The 20,594-nt window shown below is 42.9% G+C and overlaps 1 protein-coding gene across 8 annotated transcripts in view; it reads right to left on the reverse strand.

Annotated features, from left to right (window-relative positions):
* LIN54 (lin-54 DREAM MuvB core complex component) overlaps nt 1-20,594 on the reverse strand; it is a 78,392-nt gene that overhangs the window by 27,806 nt on the left and 29,992 nt on the right. For 7 of the 8 annotated variants that reach the window (XM_025193921.1, XM_025193923.1, XM_025193922.1 and 4 more), the window contains 3 exons: nt 14,621-14,741; nt 9,190-9,335; nt 5,849-6,007 (listed from right to left, as the gene is read on the reverse strand). In XM_025193921.1, the coding sequence (XP_025049706.1) occupies nt 5,849-6,007; nt 9,190-9,335; nt 14,621-14,741 (426 nt within the window). The remainder of the gene's footprint in view (nt 1-5,848; nt 6,008-9,189; nt 9,336-14,620; nt 14,742-20,594) is intronic. The other variant, XM_006037530.3, reaches the window with a different exon arrangement.

Below are 20,594 nucleotides of genomic sequence, written 5' to 3' on the forward strand. Positions count from 1 at the left end.
GAGCTCCCCCATCTGGGATGCTCCTAAGCAATGTATTTCGTTTAAGTTGGCGATCAAGTCTATTGCTAAACCTAATGCAAAAGGTGGAGATATCCAAGTACATGACGAAGTAGAATTTCTCATTTTAGCAAGACAGAGTTAAAAAGACAGGCTTATAAGCAAAATGAAAAGAAAGTAGAAGCACCAAAGTGAAAGCACCTAGTATCATCCTACAAAGGTTTTGACACAAGTTTGGTAACACAGGGCAGCTACATATAAGCATCCTGCTGGGACAGAGAGTTCAACAATCCCTCCAAAATATAAGAAATTGAAGCCAATACTAGACTTTAAGAAGGCCTTTGACACCGTCTCTCACCCCATCCTCTTCAATAAATTAAGCAACTGTGGCATTGATGCCTACACAGTTGGATGGGTAAAAAAAATTGGCTGATGGGGCGCACCCAGAGAGTAGTGGTGGATAGGTTGTATTCAACCTGGCGAGATGCGAGCAGTGGGGTACCCCAGGGCTCGGTCCTCGGGCCTGCACTGTTTACCAACTTCATCAGCGACTTGGACGAGGGGGTGGAAAGCACGCTGTCCAAGTTTGCTGATGACACTAAGATGTGGGGCGAGGTGGACACGCTTGAAGGGAGAGAGAGGCTGCAACTAGATTTAGACAGACTACAAAAGTGGGCAGATGAGAATAGGATGGGGTTCAACATAGACAAATGCAGGGTGCTGCACCTTGGGAGAAGGAATCCACAGCATACACACAGGCTGGGGAGTTCCCTTCTTGAAAGCACAGAGGTGATACTCCCCCTCTATGCGTCTTTGGTGAGGCCGCAGTTGGAGTACTGCGTCCAGTACTGGGCGCCACACTTCAAAAAGGGATGTGGCCAGCCTGGAGAGGGTTCAGAGGAGGACCACCCGCTTGGTGAGAGGGCAGCAGGACAGGCACTACGAGGAGAGACTGAAGGACCTGAACCTGTTCAGCTTCAGCAAGAGGAGGCTGAGGGGGGACCTGATGGCTGCTTACAAACTCAAAAATCGGGGAGATCAACAGCAAACAGGTAGAGCCCTTTTCTCCCCAGCACCACCTGGGGTGACAAGGAACAATGGTCATAAGCTGATGGAGAATAGGTTTAGGTTAGAGATCAGAAGGCAGTATTTTACAGTTAGGGTGGCCAAAATCTGGAACCAACTTCCCAGGGAAGTGGCCCTCACCCCTACCTTGGGCAAATTCAAGAGGAGGTTGGATGATCTCCTGCCTGGGGTCTTGTGAACCCAGCATTCATTCCTGCCTGTGGCAGGGGTCAGGCTAGATGATCTGTTCAGGTCCTTCCTGATCCTAGCTACTATGAAACTATACGATTACCATATTTATTTGAATATAAGACAACCCACAATAATTAGATTCTATATATAAAAATTACAGACATCATAATTAGATTCTATACCTAGAAAATTATTAGAGGTTTGCCTTGAATTTGTTCCCCTCCCACTGCTACTGCAGGGAAAATGAATCTGGGGGTCAGGGAGCCCCCCCTTGTACTCTGCCCTGACAACTTCTTCCATTTGCAGCCTTCCCCGCCCCCCCATTACCGTCAGACCCTGCTCTGCCTGAGCATGTGGAAGTGAGGAGCAAATTTAAAAACTAACCTTGAAATAAACATACCTGTAGTAATTTGTACATAGTATCTATAGTCTTAGTTCATCCAGAATTGACCGTCTGCAAGTTTGAAACTGCTGCAAGTTTTAGCATAAGTAATCCATAAACACACTTCTAAGCAGCAATTTTATACCCATTTATAGATGTACGAACTATGTATGATATTAGTCCAAAGCAAAAAAGGCTCATTATTTAGTATACAGTTCACTGGGCTGGAGAGGGTCAGCAGAATCAACAGCATTTCAAGCCATAGTGACACCAGGTCAGCACTGCTCAGTATGTGTGTACACTCCAAATACTCCCACAAAGGATCCATGTGTTAGTTAGCCCCCCACTCATGACTGGAACTGGGTGTTCTTGTCATGAGTCCTGGGATCCTCCAAATATTTATATGCAGAAGAAGCGCAGAACAATGTGGTCTGGCTTCACCTTGTGGAGGGTGGGGCCACACTATTCATATACAATTAGAAGGGGTGACAGAGAGATTCTGGGGTGAACTGTTTGGGGCCCCGACTGGTGATGTTTGCCAGACATTTAAAGCTAGTGAAGAAACAGAAATCATTGGAAGTGGGAAAGGAAGTCAGGTGCAGCTGAACTGTGGGACTGAAAAGAAAGTTGAAACAGTCTATGTAGCAGCTCACCATAACTTTTAAGAATTAGTGCTGAGGGGAACTATGCTCAGTGAGCACTACCACCATGCATCTTATTCAGATGGATTGCATTTGGTAAAACAAGGGTGGTAACACTACATGATTGAATCTGAATGATTGAATTCTGCTTAATCGATAGGTTTCAGAATGGATTTAGCTAATTTGACCTGGAACATGAAATGGAAGAAAGAAAAAAAAAAAAAAGAAACAAGGATGCTCAAGACTTTTCAGCTAGAGGAAGGCCAGACTAGGGGGCATCTGAACCCCAAGGCCTCTGGGCTTGGGACTTGCATGTAGGATGCCTGCTATGGACTTGGGAGCATCTGAAGCCCCAGGCTGAAGAGTCTGGGGGGGGTAGGATATTTGTTGATGGTAGTGCCACAGACTTGAATGAGTGAGCTCAGCTCAGTCAATAGAATTCAGAACTGATTTGGCTAATTTGGCCTGAGACAAAAATCAACACATGTACACGCGCACACACACACGGATGTTCAATATGTAAAACTTTGTAAGTGTAAGGTGATAAGTGCATTTTTAACAAAATTTTGTAAATAAATAAATAGTAGTTAAGAAGGGTTTCCCCATCAGTATGTTTGCCCAATATGGGCCATATGTTTTATGGCCATGCTCAGTGTTGCCAGCATTTAGTCAAATTCATTATTAAGCACAGGCTACTTTTGGCAGCAGTTTAATGATAGACAATGTATTCAATGAGGTTTCTTTGTATGGAAATGTAAGATGAGGAGCTTTCCTCCCCCCATGATAAGTGAGGCATAAAAAAATCTCAGTAAATACAGTATATTTAAAAACAGGGAGGGGGACCCCCAAAATCCAGCAAGAACAACAACAGAAGGGACCAACTAACGGAGTCATATGACACTGTTTTGTATTCCATCACAAGAGGTCCCAGAGCTAATTCCCAAACTTCAGGATGGGCAAGCTGATCCAGACTCCACAATTCCCTAAATTCCGAAGTATAAAGCCTCTTATGTATGTGAGCATGTATTATACTCAAGCTTTCCGGGCTATCAAGCAAATAGCTGCTACATGAAAATCCATCATCATCATCGTCACAACCCAAAGTTGTGATTTGTTGTTTGTGCGTGCTTCGGCAACGCTAAATTATGTTCCCGCTAAAATTACAGCTTCTTTCCATGGTGGAGTTTTCTGCTGCAATAGAAGAACCCGCGTGCAAAAGAGTATTTCCCGCCGTTTGTAGCCTTCTTTGCAAGGTGAATTTCTTTTGCATCATAGTGATGCACAGTGCAAAGGAGTTCCTGCCATTTGTATTTAGATTCATGCCACATTATTGGCCGGTTCTAAATGTAGGCATACGTGGCGGCTAGCTATTGGCTTGCTAGCCGTACAAAAGGCTTGGGTAGTTTCCGCCCAAGTCGGAGAGAGAGGAAACCTGGAGAGATACAGAACTCGCCAGGAGGAGGAGACTTCGTGCTGTGTGAAGATCCTATATACCCAATTTTCGAACCCATGGAGTCTTAACAGCTCCGGGGGACCTGGGAACTGAACAGAACCCACGGAGATTCAGCTACTCCGTGAGGAAAGAATTGCCGAACCCGCAGAGCCTAAACCACTCCGGGGTCAAAGAACCAAGTTTGTCAGAGTCCTCCAACGAGGACTCAAGCGGAGCTGCGCCTGGAAAGCTGTCCAGCCTACACCACGACCATCTTCGGTGTAAGTAAATAATCTTTTCAATCAACCATTACGCCTCCATAACTGATTCTAGCTCACGCATATACCTTACCGCCCCGCAGTTTTCTCCAGCCCCGCGTGCCCGGGCTGCTGGCCACAGTCCGCATGCGCAAAGACGGGCCCGGCTCGCACATGGCGAGGATGGGATCGGGAACCGGCCCGCACAATCATCATCATCTATAATCTGCAAGGGAGTCTCATCTAATATAGGCATAGCAGTCTGGAAAAACACTCTTCTCTTGTGTACCAGAAAGAATCAGGGATGGCTTTTCTCATTTTCAGCATGGACTCCTCTTGTGAGTGAAAAATTAACTTATCCTACAAATGCGGGGGTACATGTGATGCTGGATAAAGCAAGGAAAGTTAAGAGTGAGTTCAGCAAATGTCAGATTCCAACACTTTTTTTTTTTTTTTTTTTTTTAAAGCAATCAGAAATCCCCTACATTAATTTAACAGGATCTTCAAGATCAAGGCTCTTAGAGACAATACAACATATGGTATGGAACACACCACACTGAGATAAATGCTGCTGCTTTGACAAAGTGATACCTCAACTCTCTATCCACACTTTTGTTCATTTGTCAGTCCTTACTATTTAGACATATTGACTGTCATCTGATTTTGAAATTCCAAGTTATTCAGCCATGCTCTGAGATCTTTTCTACTAGTCCTTACTGAAACAAAACTATACATAACAGATAATACCACCTATCTGATAATGCTCAAATAGTACAATCATGATGAAAGTAACAAATACCTTCAGTTATAAGAGTGATATGTGGCAGAAGGGCTGGGTACTGAGGCTACTGGCTCTTGCAATGCAAAGCCAAAGGCTAGTGACTTGATCCTTGCTATAGGCTCAACTGTACAGTCACTCTGGGGACAAAAATACCATTATGTTCAAAGACTGTTCCACATATGAAGTGGCTGCACAGTTGGGATCTGGAATAGGGGCAGCTTAATAGCCAAAACAAAAAACCAAACAAACAGAAAAACAAAGAGAAAAATTAACAGAGCCGACATCAAACAAGCAACAAATCAATTGGCTCTTTTGAATGAAAAGTCTGTTTCCCAGAGGGATTACGTGGTCTTGCTCTATATTTTAATGCAACACTCCTCCTTCATTTACCACACGATGTGAAAGATTGGATGGGAAAAATAATAATAATCATAATTCCCCCATAATTAAGGCTGTTGCTGCTACTATATTGTATTCAGCAGCCTGAAAACCTTGAAAACCTTCATTGGATGAACCTCTTCCAAACGTGTATGTTTGAACACCGCTACCATTTGACAGAAGAAAGTTTCATGCCAAGTAATGGTACGGCTCTACAAATCAGAGTCTGATCCATGAAAAACAGGACCTACACATACCTGTACACACAAAACGCATCAAAGCCCTGAATTCTGAACATAATAATAGTATTATGTACTATATTTAAAGGATAAAAAGTAACCTATACAAGCAAATTTTGTTAGGTCAACCCCCCACAAAAACAAACTTTCTACAGTTACTGGCATAACAAGATTAGAAGCTCTCTCACACATTTAATTGCTTTATCTTCTGTTATTCCAACTAACGGGCGATTCAACTTCCTAGTTTTGATACACTTTTTTTTTGGTTGGCCTCCTTAGTGCAATCAGAGTTAATAGCATTCATCTTTAGAGGGTGAAATTGCCTTCTTCACAGGGTGATGCTTATGTTGTTTGGCACAACTCATTAACACTCACACAGTGACAGCTTGCTAACAAGTGGCATCTGGCTACCCTGTCAATGGAAAGAGAAGCTGGGACATGATAGAAGAGAAAACCATAGAGCATAAGGAAAGTCACTATATACCTGAGCAGTTGTGTGGTTGACTAAGGCCTTGCCAGGGGAAGAGGATGTTGGCTGCTGCACTGTCAGGATCTGCTGTCCTAAGGCTACATTCAGGGGAACACCCACAGCCTTCTGGGGGGAGTTTGAAGGCTGAGAGGCCACTGACACCACTGTTAGCTGCTGAACAAAATGAAGAAGCTAGTTAAAAATTATTAAAAACAAAACAAACAAACAAAATATCACTGCACAGCAAACAATTTCAATTTCATGCTACTAGAGATCCTTCAGTGCACTGCCAGCAAACACATTATAGTTTGCTACATCAATGTGTCCTGTCCCTCTCCCAACTTAATTAAGAATACCAAGTTTACCAAAACTCCATCCAACAGAACTGTAATACCTCCTGAGTGCAGGTGGACACATACATGAACACATTAGAACAAATGATATTGCCACAGTACATGCATTGCCACAGTACATGCAAAGTAAAAGGCAGCTTAGAAAGGCAATAGGGATATTACTTGGAAAACCTTTTATATGGTAGCCTAAGACAAAATTTCCAAATTGCATTTTCTAGTGAACATCTTTATACATAGCATCCATGCATTTTCTCTTTCCTCACAAACAGAAAAATGGGGAAAAAATCCACCCAGATTTCAGATTTACAATGTTAACAGATTCAGAATAAAGGGATTTCATTGGTATTTCCTAAACTCAGTTTTAGATATATGTATGCAAGCCAGAGAGGCCAGATTTTCTTAACAGATTTTTGGAGAGAACAAAGTATTTAAATTGCTTGTGTTGTAAATCTGTTACTTTTCAAACCCTCAACATCCTACTATTTTAAGTGTTTCATCTGCTTTCTTTTTTATATACGAGATCCCTGAAGTCATTACATTGTGTGCATTTGTCTCTGTTCTGCAGTATACTCAAACTATAATTGAAAGAACCTTTTGACTGGTAATTTTCTATCGCTTATTTTATGTAGATTTTATCCTCTCTCTACACACACACACACCCCACTTAAGAGACAGAATAACAATCCCCCTATATTTGTGCAATGCTACATTGATCCCTTAGTAATGCCAATGAAGGAAAACTTTCATTCTTACATCGCTGCCTTCAGTGGCATGAATCTGAAACAGAGCATGAGACACCTCTCTACAGATCTCTCTTCCCTATCCTCTCTCCAACAATGTCCCTCACTCCCACGGCTACTTAAGTCTAAAAACATAGGGTATACAAAGGAGGAGTCAACAAGAAGTCCACCCTGTGGCACATGCAAGCCCCCCTAACTTTATGGTGTATAAGTTTTTCTCCCTACCCCTTCCCACAGTACTCTTTATCTGTACCAAGTCTCCCATCCTGCTTCTACTGAAGAAAATTGCAAAACTGCTCATTTCAAATAACGGAGCCGGGTATAACAAACACCTCAGAGCAAGGAACAGTTATTTAACTTCTCTGTGCACTGCCATGCATATCAATGGTCCTTCATACGAGTGTTCCATAAACTGGCTGTTTTCATATGCAAATTATTCATGTAATTGATGCACTCAGAAAGTGTCAAAACACTAATAGCTACTATAGTGTGCGTGTGTTTCCAATCACTAGAGATATATGGGGTAGAAGTTTCAGAGATGTAGTGGTTTTTATTTAATTTCTGCAGGATCCAGATAAAACGGAAAGAAAAGATGGAAAAGGCATCCAAGCCAGCGAAGGACTGTTTCACGATGTTAAATGGTCTTAGAATAACATACATTAGACTGGATGACTCAAGGAATGGGTCTTTTATAACTTCTCTTAGGAAGTGTCAAATATGCCTTAATTTCTACCCTTTGGATTGGATTTAAAAAAAAGTTTGTGAAAAAAATAATTGTAAATACTGTCTATGCATATGCAAAGGTTTCAATAGTTATGACAGACTGTTTAATCAATCAACAATTTGTACTAGACACAGGGTGAAAGACATCATGGAAAAAAATAGAACCAGTGCCTCTTTAAAGAGCTGTTTTCCATTTAACCTTACAGCAAGCACAAAGATTTGAAAGGAAGTTAATTAGCATTTCAAAAAGGTACTCTTGTTCCAGCCTCAAGTACCTGGGAATAGGGGACCCTGAGATACCAGTGCAGGCTATTGTGCGCTACACGGAAGAGGAAAGGGGAGGCTAGGCCAGGAAACGAACTGCAAGGAATATAGAAGAAATAACCACAGGCGATTTATCCAAACTGTATAAAAGAAAACAATCCTGAACTGATTGAAGAATCATATGATAGATGTTACAAAAATGTCATCTCTCATCAGAAGTCACTGTTATAAAAACATCTAAGAAAAAATGTCTGGGATTATACCAAACCCCTTTAAAATCAACAAGGCTCAAGAATGACACCTTCCCTGGAGACTTTGGGCTTTTTATTTACAGTCTTCTACCACCATTCTACCTGCCTCTCCACTGAGAGCTGTTAACTGCAGAAGCACAGAGATAGGACGGACACTTTGGAAATAGGAGAGATGTTGAAGAAAAAAAGCTAGTGTAGATAAGGCTTAACAAATTGTTAAGGAAGGAAAAGGGAAAAGAACTGGGAACAAAGATGTACTCATCAGCTGGGTCCATCTTTGCCTTTATACTGAGGCAAGAGTACCCAACATTCATACACATTCAATAAGGTTTATAAAGCCATTGATTTGACAACTATTTTCATTGTATATTCCTCTCAGAACTTGTTTTTTCCCCCTGAGATTAAGCCTGAGCACCTGGAACACAATACATTTAGACCAGGGCTAGGCAAAATACAGCCCGTGGGTCAGATCTGGCCCATGGCACTCAATGGGGCTTAGCCCTGTCTGCTCCTGCCCAGGGCAGCCCTTGCTGTGCTTCTGCCTGTCCTGGCCCCAGCCAGCATGCACTGCTTCCTGGTGGGGCTGTTCTTGGTGCAGCTACCTCCTGGGTACTGCTCGGCTTGAGGGGTGGGGTTATTTTTATTTTTGTGGAGTCACCAAGATCTATTCTTGAAAATGAAACAGCCTTTTGACAACTCATGACAGCAGGTCTGGAAGAAAATGCTATCTATTCTAGATCATATAGCTTACTTGGGAGGGACCTGACAAAGCTAATAAACACAAGAAGTGTCAGGAAAGAAAAATCAGAGGTTAGAATAATGCACATTTTTAAAAACAAAACACAACAGAACCAATTAGGTTATATTTAGCTTTAAATTAACTTCTAAGAACTGTAACAGATTAGCAGCACTTTGTGGCAACAGGCCCTTGAAGAGTTGGATGAGAACAAGGAAAACTTAAATAGGAACTTCAAGAACCAAACACAGAACAAGATGAAAGGGGGGAGCTACACTCGGGACCTTACCTTATTGGGGGACTTCAATGGAGAGATAGCTATCTTATTTGGTGTCTGTTGTGTTGCTGAACTTAAAGATGACCCAATAACTCCGCTCTCAGAAATTGTTATCGTCTTTGGTGGTGTTCCTGGAGCAGTCTGTGAAAGAACCCTACCTGAAGATAATAGACATTAACAATTTAATTAATCTTCTGTTTCTTTATAACAGCCTTTCAAGCAAAAGGTTATTTAGAAATCCTGGGTGCTAGCAGTCTCTTGGCCCCACCTCAAAAGGATATTTCCCTTGATATCAGTGGTGCAACACCAATGTTATGCAGGTCATGTTTAATAGGCAAGGAAATGCAACTTTAGAAGGAAAAAGCATTGCTTTGGATTGTTTTCCAAATAAATGTCACGTCTATATATCCTGTGAAAAGGCAAATTTACGCTGGTATTTTAAATAGACTTCACTAAATATGCCTTACTCCTAGAACTAAGTTCTAGTCTTCTCTGTTCTACTCCAATGTCACAGTACCCTATGCAAAAAAAACCCAAACAAACCTAGTTTTGGCAACTGACTTACTACCAACAGCCTCAATGCCTGATATACAAGCATCCAGAAGAGCCTTTGCAGTTCTTTAGGAATCGGAGCACATTTAGAAAAGTGATCAGCACAGTAAGGGATCTTTTCTGGGGATACTGTTTTTAAAAATAAATAATGGAATTTCTTAGAGGAATTAGAGAACTACTTTGCAGGTTCATCTGTATAATCAAGCTGCAATTTTATTCCTTTAGGTTTGATTTCTCATATGTTGGTATTTGTAAATAAATGAGTAATGTTGCTGTAAAACATGCCATACACACCTGCAACTTGAATACACAAACTGTTCTTTCCAAAGCAGCCAGTGTAATCAAGCTTAAACACAAATGAGATGGTGATGCCAGTTGATATTTGAGAACAGGGAGGGTTCACAGAATCACTTCCTTTAAAGATTAACACCAGCAAGTTAAAGTCTGACTACACCCTGATGCCACAGAAGAGAACACAGGACAGACAGGATGGCAGCAGAAGACTTGTCTGGAGCTAACTTCATGCTAGGAAGAGAATTTGCCAGTTAGGGATACAACTGCTCCCCTTCCCTCCACAATGCTCACATTAATTATGCAATACTTCTGTACTTTTACCAGCTTCTTAGCAACAGCCAAAACCAATATTACTCCTTTTGGACCCAAGTAGTTAGCCAAAATTTGGAGTTCTGCAGTTGCTTTAGGTAGGTGAAGAACTTGGCAGCATCTTTTATAGGATTCTATTTATTTATAAATAATATACAGAGTCCAGTTTCTCCAAACATCAGGAATCAAAACAGCAAGAGATAGTTCCTTTGGTCATAGCTCCAAATTCCTCTCTCTCAGCTTTTTCTCAAGGCTGTATTTACCAGTCCCACACACCTCCTTACCAGATTGGGAGGGGGTGCACCTCTTTCTCTCTTGGATATTTTTCACATGACATCTCTCTCATACATCCCCTGTCCTAAGAAGAACATATTGTGAAGCCCATCCAACCACATTTGCCATCGCTTTGGTTTTTGTATGGAGACTACCATTGTTCCCATAAAGGACTTGCTCTCTTTCATTTGGGAAAAAATTAAGACACTTCTTGATGTGCAGCTTCTACACATTTTAACCCAACTTATGATACCATTTTTAGTCACATGCAAGGGATACAATTAGGCCTACACTTTGCCAGCCTCTATCATGTTATATTACTTTTTATAAATGAGGTAAGGATTTCCTAGGGTGATATCTTTTACTGTGTGAATTATGTAGTTGGGATAGAGTTAGACAAACTTTTGAATGCAGGACATTCCTCCTCAGGTCATGTTTTATAGCTCCACAAAAAATCCTGCTCTAGCAGGCTCTAGAGCAAAACTGCAACTGTTGTTTCCCAGAGGGACACACCAAACTAGTTCTAGGAATACATGGAGCAGAGAAGAAGGACTGAGGTGGCTAAAGAAATGCATCCCTCCAGATCAACATGAACCTCCCTCCATGACAGATGGTTCTGTGCTTGTAGATGAAGTGGCAGGTAGCTCTTCAGGAATGATCTGCCTCTCTTCACTGTGCTCCTGCAGCAGCCCATAGGAACAGGTCATGTATACAGGGCCACACAATGCAAGCTGCAGCTCATCAGCCCAAATTTCCCTTCTTCCACAACCTTTACCTGAATTCTATGGGAACAGGGAGCCAAGGCTAATCAAACAACTAATGAAAGATCATCCAGGGCAATTTGTGGCTTCTGGGTCCTGATCTAACATTCAGTGAAGTCATGAAAAACAGTGTCAACTAATTTCTGTGGGAACTGGATCAGGACTTAATGGGGAGGGGGAAATGGTGAGAGTACAAAGAAGTATAAGGCTAAAAGAAATAAAAGGGAGTAGTGGCCATTGAGTCAGAAAACAGACCACTGGTTCTTAACCTTCTCAGATTCAGTGCACCCTTGATAGACTCCAGGTATCCCTCAAAGTGCCAGCTCTTAGTTTTCACTTTTTTGACTTCAGAAAAATACTACAGCAATTCTGTTGCAAAGAACTCAGGAAGACCCCAGCAAGTCAGAGTGTTTTTAACACCATGAATTCCTATTGGAAATCTCTGGATTGATGTTGTGGATTGTGCGTGCACACCTAACAGTGCTAACATTGTATGACACTTTGCAGTACCTTTGAAAGGATCTCAAGGCACCCTGGTTAAGATTCACTGGAGACACCGAGATGTCAACAAAGCACCACTACACAAACTTAATGTCAAAGGGAACTCCACTTGGAACAACATATCACTCCCCAAACTACAGCAATGTACTTGTTGCACAAAGGCACCAAATAAAAGAAATGTAATTTGTTACATAAGCCAGGGTTGAAAATAAAAAAAAAGAGAAAACAATAACAAAAATATTAAGCAGTAAGACGACAGGTAGGTCAGTGTGCTGCAGTCCCCCAGAAATGGCACTACCCTAGCAGAAAATTCCTCTCCCCTGTAAGTACATTACAAACCTGATTCTATCAACATGTTCTCTAACATATGCCATGTCAGTAACAAAACAACAATGTTGCCAGCCACCCTCAAATTAATATATATATTCTTACAAATAAAGCATAAGAATATTACCTTCCATAATGTTTCCAGTATGTTTTTTCTAAAGACAGCAGCTTTTCCCTCCTCTGTCCGTTCCCTAAGTACCTCCTCCCATTCTCCCTTCCTAAGTGGAAGGTTGGCCACTTAAATTTACTTCATACATCATGAAATTGAAGTAAAAGTTAATACAGTCCCACTCAACTTTAAAAAATATTAGATAGTAAGCAAAAGCCATGTGTCACACTTTCCCTGTAAGCTGACAATCAGAAACTCTCAGAGCTGGCAAAGTGGGTGGATGCATCTTTAAAAATATTTTTCTTTTTTCAGAGAAGCAGTTGAACCTACCAGTGATACTTCTCTTGCAGGGACTGGAGAAAAGTAGTCTTGATTCTCTAGCATATTGGTTTAAAAGAAAAAAAGTTAAAATAGGATTTTTAACTGAATTGTGTGTCAGTTTCAATTCTGTGTTCTGATGTGAGATGTTCCATCAGTTTAGGGGACAAGCTTCACAGAAATAATAATGATATGCTATTATACGTACTGTTTTTCTTATCATTCAGATCTTTCCTAATTTCCAATATTTCATGCATTGTTAATGGAAATGGAATAAGGTTGCAGGGTTTATTTTGTTTTTAAAGAAAGCTGAATTAGAAGTTGTATGAAACAGTTTGATTTCCATGTAGAAAAGTATACGGCCAAATTTTAGATGGGGAATTGTGAGTGAGGACAGAGGGGAAAGAAAAGTAAAAGCTACTTTCTTTCAGGAAAGCAAGGAAATCTTCTAAAGACAAAGGAATGCAACTTACCCTGAGAAACAGGGGTAGGTGCAGGGAACAGGCAGCACCACAAGGCAGCAATGTAACAAGGCAGGGCACCTGTGCTAGAGGGGCAGCAGCTTCCGGTTCCAATGCTGCTGCCATCACAGCTATAGCAAAAGCGGTTTTCTTTGCGCTTCCCACCCTTGTGGGCACCCAGGGCACTTGCCCCTATCGCCCTGCCCTAGTTACACTACTGCCACAATGGCTGCAATTCTCATTATACAAAGCTTTCATTAAGTCAACAACAATCTTTGCACAGACGGATGTGTTTTTTTAAGGACAAATACAGTCACCATCTTGCTTAGTCTTTGCAAGACTGTAGGCTTCAGTGGCTCTTTCAGCATGGCCACCTACTTGCGAGCACCTCTGTGCACAACATATTTGTACAATTGCATGAAAAGGGTACAGTAAACTTTCAAAAGTCACACTCTTATTTGAAATATTTTACCAGACAATTGTTGAATGTCTGTATGTTAAGTGGAAGAGATGGGGTGGTAGAGGGAGTTGCTTTTTCTAGTTTGTTTACTTTGCACATTTGCTATAAGTTTTTGCACAACAAGTTTAGTCTATTGCCTTGCTTTGTATAACTTCATCTAGTAGTAGGGAAAAGAAAAAGTATTTTGTGAAAAATAATTGAAGATGAACTGAACAACCATAACTATTAGCCAGAAGACTCAGCACCATAGCTACTTTTTAACTTATTTTCTGAAATTAGATGCATGATTAGGTGTCCAGATGATTGTATTGTTGGGACTGCTATTAGAGCACAGGATTCAAAAATAAAAGTGTGGCCCAACACACTTACTAAAAACCAGCTCCAACTCTGTGCTGACACGACTGGCTCCCCCAGACTCAAAGAATTCATTCCAGACTTACAGCTGGGGTGCCCAAACTGCTACAAGCAACATGGGCAGCTTTTGTGCGTGGTATGTGGCACAAGGAGCACAGGGCAGGGAGAAGAAAGCAGTAGCAGCTGGTCAGGCAAAGAAGGGTACGGGACCGTCACTCAAGGAGGGTATAGGGCTAATTTGTGGCACACCTGCCAAAAAGGTTGTCCCCACTGCTTTAAGCAAAAAAAGCCAACATTGTTAATAAAGTTGCAGTTCACTGGTTCTTGTTTACATGACTGTTTGCAACAATTTCAAACTGCTTGAGTCTCGGACACAGGAATTTTGCATAAAAAGTAATGCTGATTTGTCCACGTCTGACTGGTTTAGTTTTTATTAGCTATTTTCAAACATCCAACTAAAGATGAAGCAAGCAGCAGTTTAAATGACTGAACTATAGTATATCCCAGCTGCACATTCCCTTCTCCTTTTAACATTAAGCAGTCAAACGTCAATCTATGCATATTCTATTAAACTTTGGATATTCTGAAATGTTTTATGCTTTGGGTGGTATCAAAAGCTACACACATTCAATCAGAGACCAGACAGATTTTTATTCTGCATCTTCCTCACTCTCCACAGCCTTTGAGAAAGAGTACAGCAAAACAAGTCTAAAAGTAGTACAACCTGCAATGACTGGTGACACTTGAGTTGTCTGTCCTGTAACTGCTTTGCTATTAATTGGCTTTGCAAAGATCAGCTTGGTGATCACTGGGCCAGATGTTGGGGTTCGGGTCTTCTTAGCAATCTGAAAAAATGAACAAGAGACACAATTCTGGAATAACTTCAGAGTTCAGAAACTTCAAGCACATTGTTGCTAAATCCACAGCAATCTTGAGGGTACCGTCCATACAATTAAGCAGGTGACTCGGCCATAACTTTCTAGTTACTTCCTGCTAACTCCCCATCTTTTTCCCCTAAGCACAGATTTAGGTGTCCATAGTGTCACTTTAAAGAACCAGTCCAAACAACCTGAAGAAAAGAATCGCCAAACTTACACTTCATTTTAATAAGGTACATATCTTAAAAAAAAAAAAAAAGCCTGGTCTTCAAGCAGGACAGACCTTTGAAATTGCTTCTACGTTCACACAGAGAACGATTTTACATGTGAGAGTACTTTAAATATCAAGACATGTTCTTTTTTTAAATTCTGAACACAAGACACCCAGGGGAGAAGATCAGCATTCTGCTACAGACAAAAACTAGCTCATTTCCACCACCCCCCAACACTAAAACATGCCCTCTATACCTGTGAAGCTTGATCCAGTCTTCCGAAATAAAGCTGGATTACGGAGGGGGTATTTCAAACAACTGAGGCAGCTCAGATCCACTTGAAGGTTTTATAAAAAGGGTTGGAGAATATGCAATAAATCAACCTTTTGCTTTCCCTATTCAATTTTTGAAAAAAAAATCAAAACCTAACTTCCAAAATTGAGCTATAGGATGTATTAAACTATGATGGTCACTGGAGACTACAAGCTGGATACCAAAGAGGTCTTGGTTAGTTATTATAACTAGGGACAATTTTGCTCTCAGTCTGATAACTGAACTTCTCAAGGTAGTCTTTAGAGGTATCAGATATATCTGTACTGATAGCTAGCTAGCTAGCTAGCTAGCTACCTAGATAAAGATAAGGTTGTTGACACCTGACCTAGACAGTACTCCAACCAAAATTTAGCTCCAACATTTACTAGTGATTTAGATCAAGCCTGTCATTTTTCTACTTGGTGGGTGCATCTACAGGCCATGTGATAAACTCCACAGCAGTTTGCACTAGAATTAACTGTTCCCAGGCACAGCATTCATGTGTGCACCTAGGACTGCAGCAAGTAGCGCCAGGGTAAACCAACCCCAGGCTGCCAAGGGGACAGGAAGGGGCCAGCCCCGGGCTCCAGGTGGCAGTGTGGGGGCTGGCAGGACCTGGGGTTCTGGTCCCCAGCTGCTTGGGCTGACCAGGTGCAATTAACGGACTTGGTTAGCATCTACACATGCATTTTGGCACATTAAAAGTACTCTGCCATAGGATAGCACTGTCCCCAACAGTACTATACTACAGTGAAGTTGATTAGTTCACTGCACCCTAATACCAGTACACATGTAGACTGTGACACTTTACTGTGGAGCTAATTAGTCAACTCCACAGTAAACCACACATGTAGATGCACCCAGTGACACCAGACTTATACCACTATTGCACTGACTTGAATAAGTGACAATGATATAAAACTTGTGTCTGACTGGAGACTAAAGCCATGTAACAGGAAACCAGACCCACAGAGAAGAAAATCCACAACAAGACAAGCATTTGGAAATGCAAGTTAGGATTTTGTATTGCCATGTGGAAAGAAATCTAGAGAAAGTTGCTCCCAAATAATGTTCTGTGGTGTCCCCAAGAAAATGCTGACTACAGACATTTAGATTTTATTTTAGGCAGTTTTTACATTATTTTGGGTCAGAACACCACTCACCCAGAGACCTTCAGACCAGAGATAGCAATGAGGCCATTTCAGTTCACAGTAGCGATATGAGCAATATCAACAGCACCACTGGAGAAGACAGAGGTCACATACAGTTATAGCTGTGGGAGGCACCAAGCCTGGAATTGTCTGAAAAAAAATCATTCTAGCATCCTTTCCACAGAACTGTTACTGTCTTGACATAGACACCTCCCTCATAAAACAAACCTTGCCTCTGTACTCCTTCAGCTGTACCCAGGCAACAGCGACAAACCTAAAAAAAAAACACTTTGAAACTAGACAGAGAAAACAGATCACATTTAAAAAAGGAAACCATGTACTCTTCTCCATTATTGAGCAAAAACTATCCTGGGAAAGTCTCTTCTTTACACAGCTCATGCATAAAAGGCAGCTGTATATTTCCTCAAATGCACTATACATATACACTAGTGGTGCTTTCTGCCCCACAAACCAGAGGGGAGGTGCTAGTCCCTTCTACAGCCCTGCCTGGGTGTAATCTGACCACATGGCAACAAGCCCAGTCTGGGCCTGATCTGACCACAATGCTTGGAAATTTGGTAGTGGGGGAGGAAGGCAGTACTAATTGCCACCTCCCCCACTAAATTCCTGGGTACCTTCCCCACTGCCAAATTTCCTATCCATGGCGAGTCCCATGGGCCAGCTCTCATGGCTCCATCAGCCAGGTGTTGAGCATCCACGTACTAAATCATTACTAGAGGTGCACCAATACACTGGTCCCATATTGGATTGGCACTGATAAAAGGAAAATTGACGGTATTGGCAACTGGCCCTTTTTTTGGCTGATGTGGCCGATAAATGCCACGTGCATGCGCTCAACTGCAGCGCAGAACACAGGTGGCCAGGAGAACAGCCTGGTAGCATAGAGAGCAGCCAGGTCTGCTTGGAAAGTCTGTTGTGAGGGAAGAGGCTGGGGGGGGGTGGGAGGGGGGGGGGGGGGGAGCGGCAGGGCGAGGCCCCAGCAATGAGGGAGGGAGTGGGGCTGGCACTGCACAGCCAAGGTGGGGCGCGGGATGGAGCCACAAGTGGCTCATCCCAGGGGGTGCAACTCCTGCCACTACATTCACCCCGGGAAGGCGTGGGGGGGCATGTGCCCCCAGATCTGCCCCTGGGGCGAGGGCTGGGGCAGTGCCAGGTTCTTCCCGGTGAGAGGTTGAACCAGGCTGTGCTTGGGGTGGGCAGTGGTGGTACTGGGAGGGGGGCCATGAGGGGGCTATGCCAAATTTTGGGGTGGCTGCAGCCCCCCCAACCCTTGTCCCAGCAGTGCCACTGCTGCTCCTGAATGCAGCCCAGCCCCCCGCCAGAAAGAGCTTGGTGCTGTCCCCAGCCCCAGCCAGCACAGTGGCAGCCCACCCAGGGGGCGCATGCCAGCAAGAGCCACCACCTCCTCCACGCACCACTGGACGAGCCACTCACAGCTCTGTCCCATGCTCTGCCCTGGCTGTGCAGCGCCTGCCCCTGCACGGGCCCCAGCCCCACTCCTTCCCTCACCACGAGCCCTTGATCTGCCCCCCATGCCCCTTACCTCCCCACTTTCCCCTTCCCCCACAACAGACTTACCAGCTGAATGCTGCTCTCCAAGCTGCTCAGCTGCATGTTGACAGTCAGATTGGTATTGGGCGATACGGCTCCCTTTAAAAAAAAAAAAATTGGTCATTGGTATTGGCCCCAAAAAATCTCTATTGGTGCACCCCTTATGATTACTTCACATTCTCTTCTTTGCAGTTTCAGAAACTATAAAAAAAAAAGTTTGCCGTACTTCAAAAAGCATGGAAAGAAAAACATAAAACTGTAAGCTAGACATCATACAGTGCTAAAACCTTTGAGTGAGTCAAAATTCCCAAAATGATTAGTTGGAACATTTAAAGGAAAAAAATAGCAAGTAAAAGCTGGAAACACAACTATTATTTGGGGTTTATATCAAATAATCAAGAAAAAGCTGTCCAGCATTTAAAATTAATGGTAGCTGAAATTCTCTCTACAGATAGCATGCTTATGGACACCAATTTAAAATAACTATTTATCGGTAAAACTGCTTCCACAACTTTGAAGAAGATATCATACATGCACTAACCTTGAACAGTATACTCAAAACATCTGCCCCCCCCCCTCCATTTTTACCTGTTGGGCTCAGAATCACCACCCTCTCAAAATTCAGTCACGTCTTGTGCCAGGGTATTACTTTACGCAGTCACTTAGTTTCTGAAGTGACAAGCAGCATCAAAAAGCTAGACTGGAGAGCAGAATCTAGATCGTAAAGCAATGCACGTCACAATTCTCAAAAACCAGCAGTGCTTAACTTTTTGACCCACAAGCAAATGAATGGTGTGGGGACAGTCCATGGAATGGATCTGACCCCATGTGATGGAATCAGGACCCAGGGGCTGCGCCCCACACCTGCCCAGCCCCATACACTGGGATCAGGACCCCACTGCCCAGCCCTGCTTGCTAGGATCAGGTTCCGTGTTGCCTGATCTAGCGCACAGGCCTACAACCCATGGAAGCTCCCCACATACCTATGGGACCAGATCTGGCCCATAAGCTGGCTGAGCAGCTCTGCTCTAAACTTTTTTTTTTTTGCAGGTGCACCACAAATTAGCCCTACAGCCCCTGAATGCCACTCCAATACCCTTCTTCTGCCTAATCTGATGCTCTGCTTTCAGAGCTAAACTGTATTCCCTGCCTGACACGCTCTCTGCTTTCTGCCCTGTGCTCCCCATCTGATCTGTTGCTGCTTTCTGCCCCTTGCCTTATTTGCTGCCGTACTGCCTTGTCCCCTCCCTAATCTGCAGCGTACCCCACACAGAGGCTGCTCGTGCTACTTGTGGCAGTCGTACTTCAGGTTAGCCACCCCAGGATTAAAGAATGCTTAGTCTCTTTCCCCTGGTTTGGTGATCTACAACAGATGCCCACTAGGCTACAATCCTTGCTCTTCACCCCTCTGACCTTCACCCAGAGGTATTAACAAGCCTACTTCCATCCTCACACTACACCTCAGAACAAGTGCATAAGGCAATGGCATATATATGAGGAAAGGACAGTATTACTTATTAGTACAAAACCATTATAACTAAGGCAACATTTCATCCTTTCCCCCACCCCTTGCATGTGCTGTCTGTACAAGTTCTATCCACCTATGGCAGTACTTCCAGTTCTTCATGCTTGTTTCCCATGCTTCTCATATGAATATATAAATATTGTTCGATCTCATTTCTTTAGAAAAAGGTACACTTGATTCTCTAGCTCCCTCTCTTACAGCCAGATTAAGATTTACAAGGCTGGTGGGAGGAAAAAAAAAATATTATAAACTCAGAGCTTAGTCTATACTAGAAGTGGTATGCTGATACAACTGTACCTGGCAAACCCTTCTAGTGTAGCAAGAACTTGTTTTACTAATATATCTTATGCCACTTGCCTGAATGGAATAAACCGTACAAGCAAGAACAGTTTTGCTGGTGATTTTTTTTTGTATCAACATAAGGTAAGTTAAACATATCACACCCCTAACAAAGTGCTATTCTGGCAAAAAAATTTCAGTGTGGTTTTAGCCTTAGCTAGGCTTTTCACTAATCAAATATCCAGTTTTTCTCTATTCTCCACATAGTATCTGACAAAGTCTACAAAATGTCATACCCCTCTGAATGAATAAGTCTACAACAGGGGTGGGCAATTATTTCAGCTGGAGGGCCACTTAATGAGTTTTGGTAAGCTGTCAAGGGCCACAAAAGTAGCCCTGCCCCCTGGTTTCCACCTTGAGACTAAAAATCTCACCCCCTAATCCCTGACCTTAGCCACTGGAAGTCCCTCCCCTTGCCCCCAGAAGTACTCCTGGAGGGGGGAAAGAGGTGCCAGGATCTGCAAGTGGCAGTAGGGAGCACGGAAGGCAACCAGCTCCATTGCATGGGGCTTCCCTCTGGTAGTGCACAAGTCCAGGGAGCTGCACATGAGCCCTGTGTGATAAGAGGTGAGCCTGACTGGCTCAGCTCCTTGCTGCCACATGCATCTCCCAGAACAAGCTGGAGCCCCTGGGCGGCTGCACCCGTGCAGACCACAAGCACCCCAAGTGCCTGCCGCCTGGTGCTGCTGCCAGCAGTGGGGACTGTGTG

Source organism: Alligator sinensis, unplaced genomic scaffold, assembly GCF_000455745.1.
Source record: "Alligator sinensis unplaced genomic scaffold, ASM45574v1 scaffold1384_1, whole genome shotgun sequence".
In the NCBI taxonomy this organism is placed as follows: domain Eukaryota; kingdom Metazoa; phylum Chordata; order Crocodylia; family Alligatoridae; genus Alligator; species Alligator sinensis.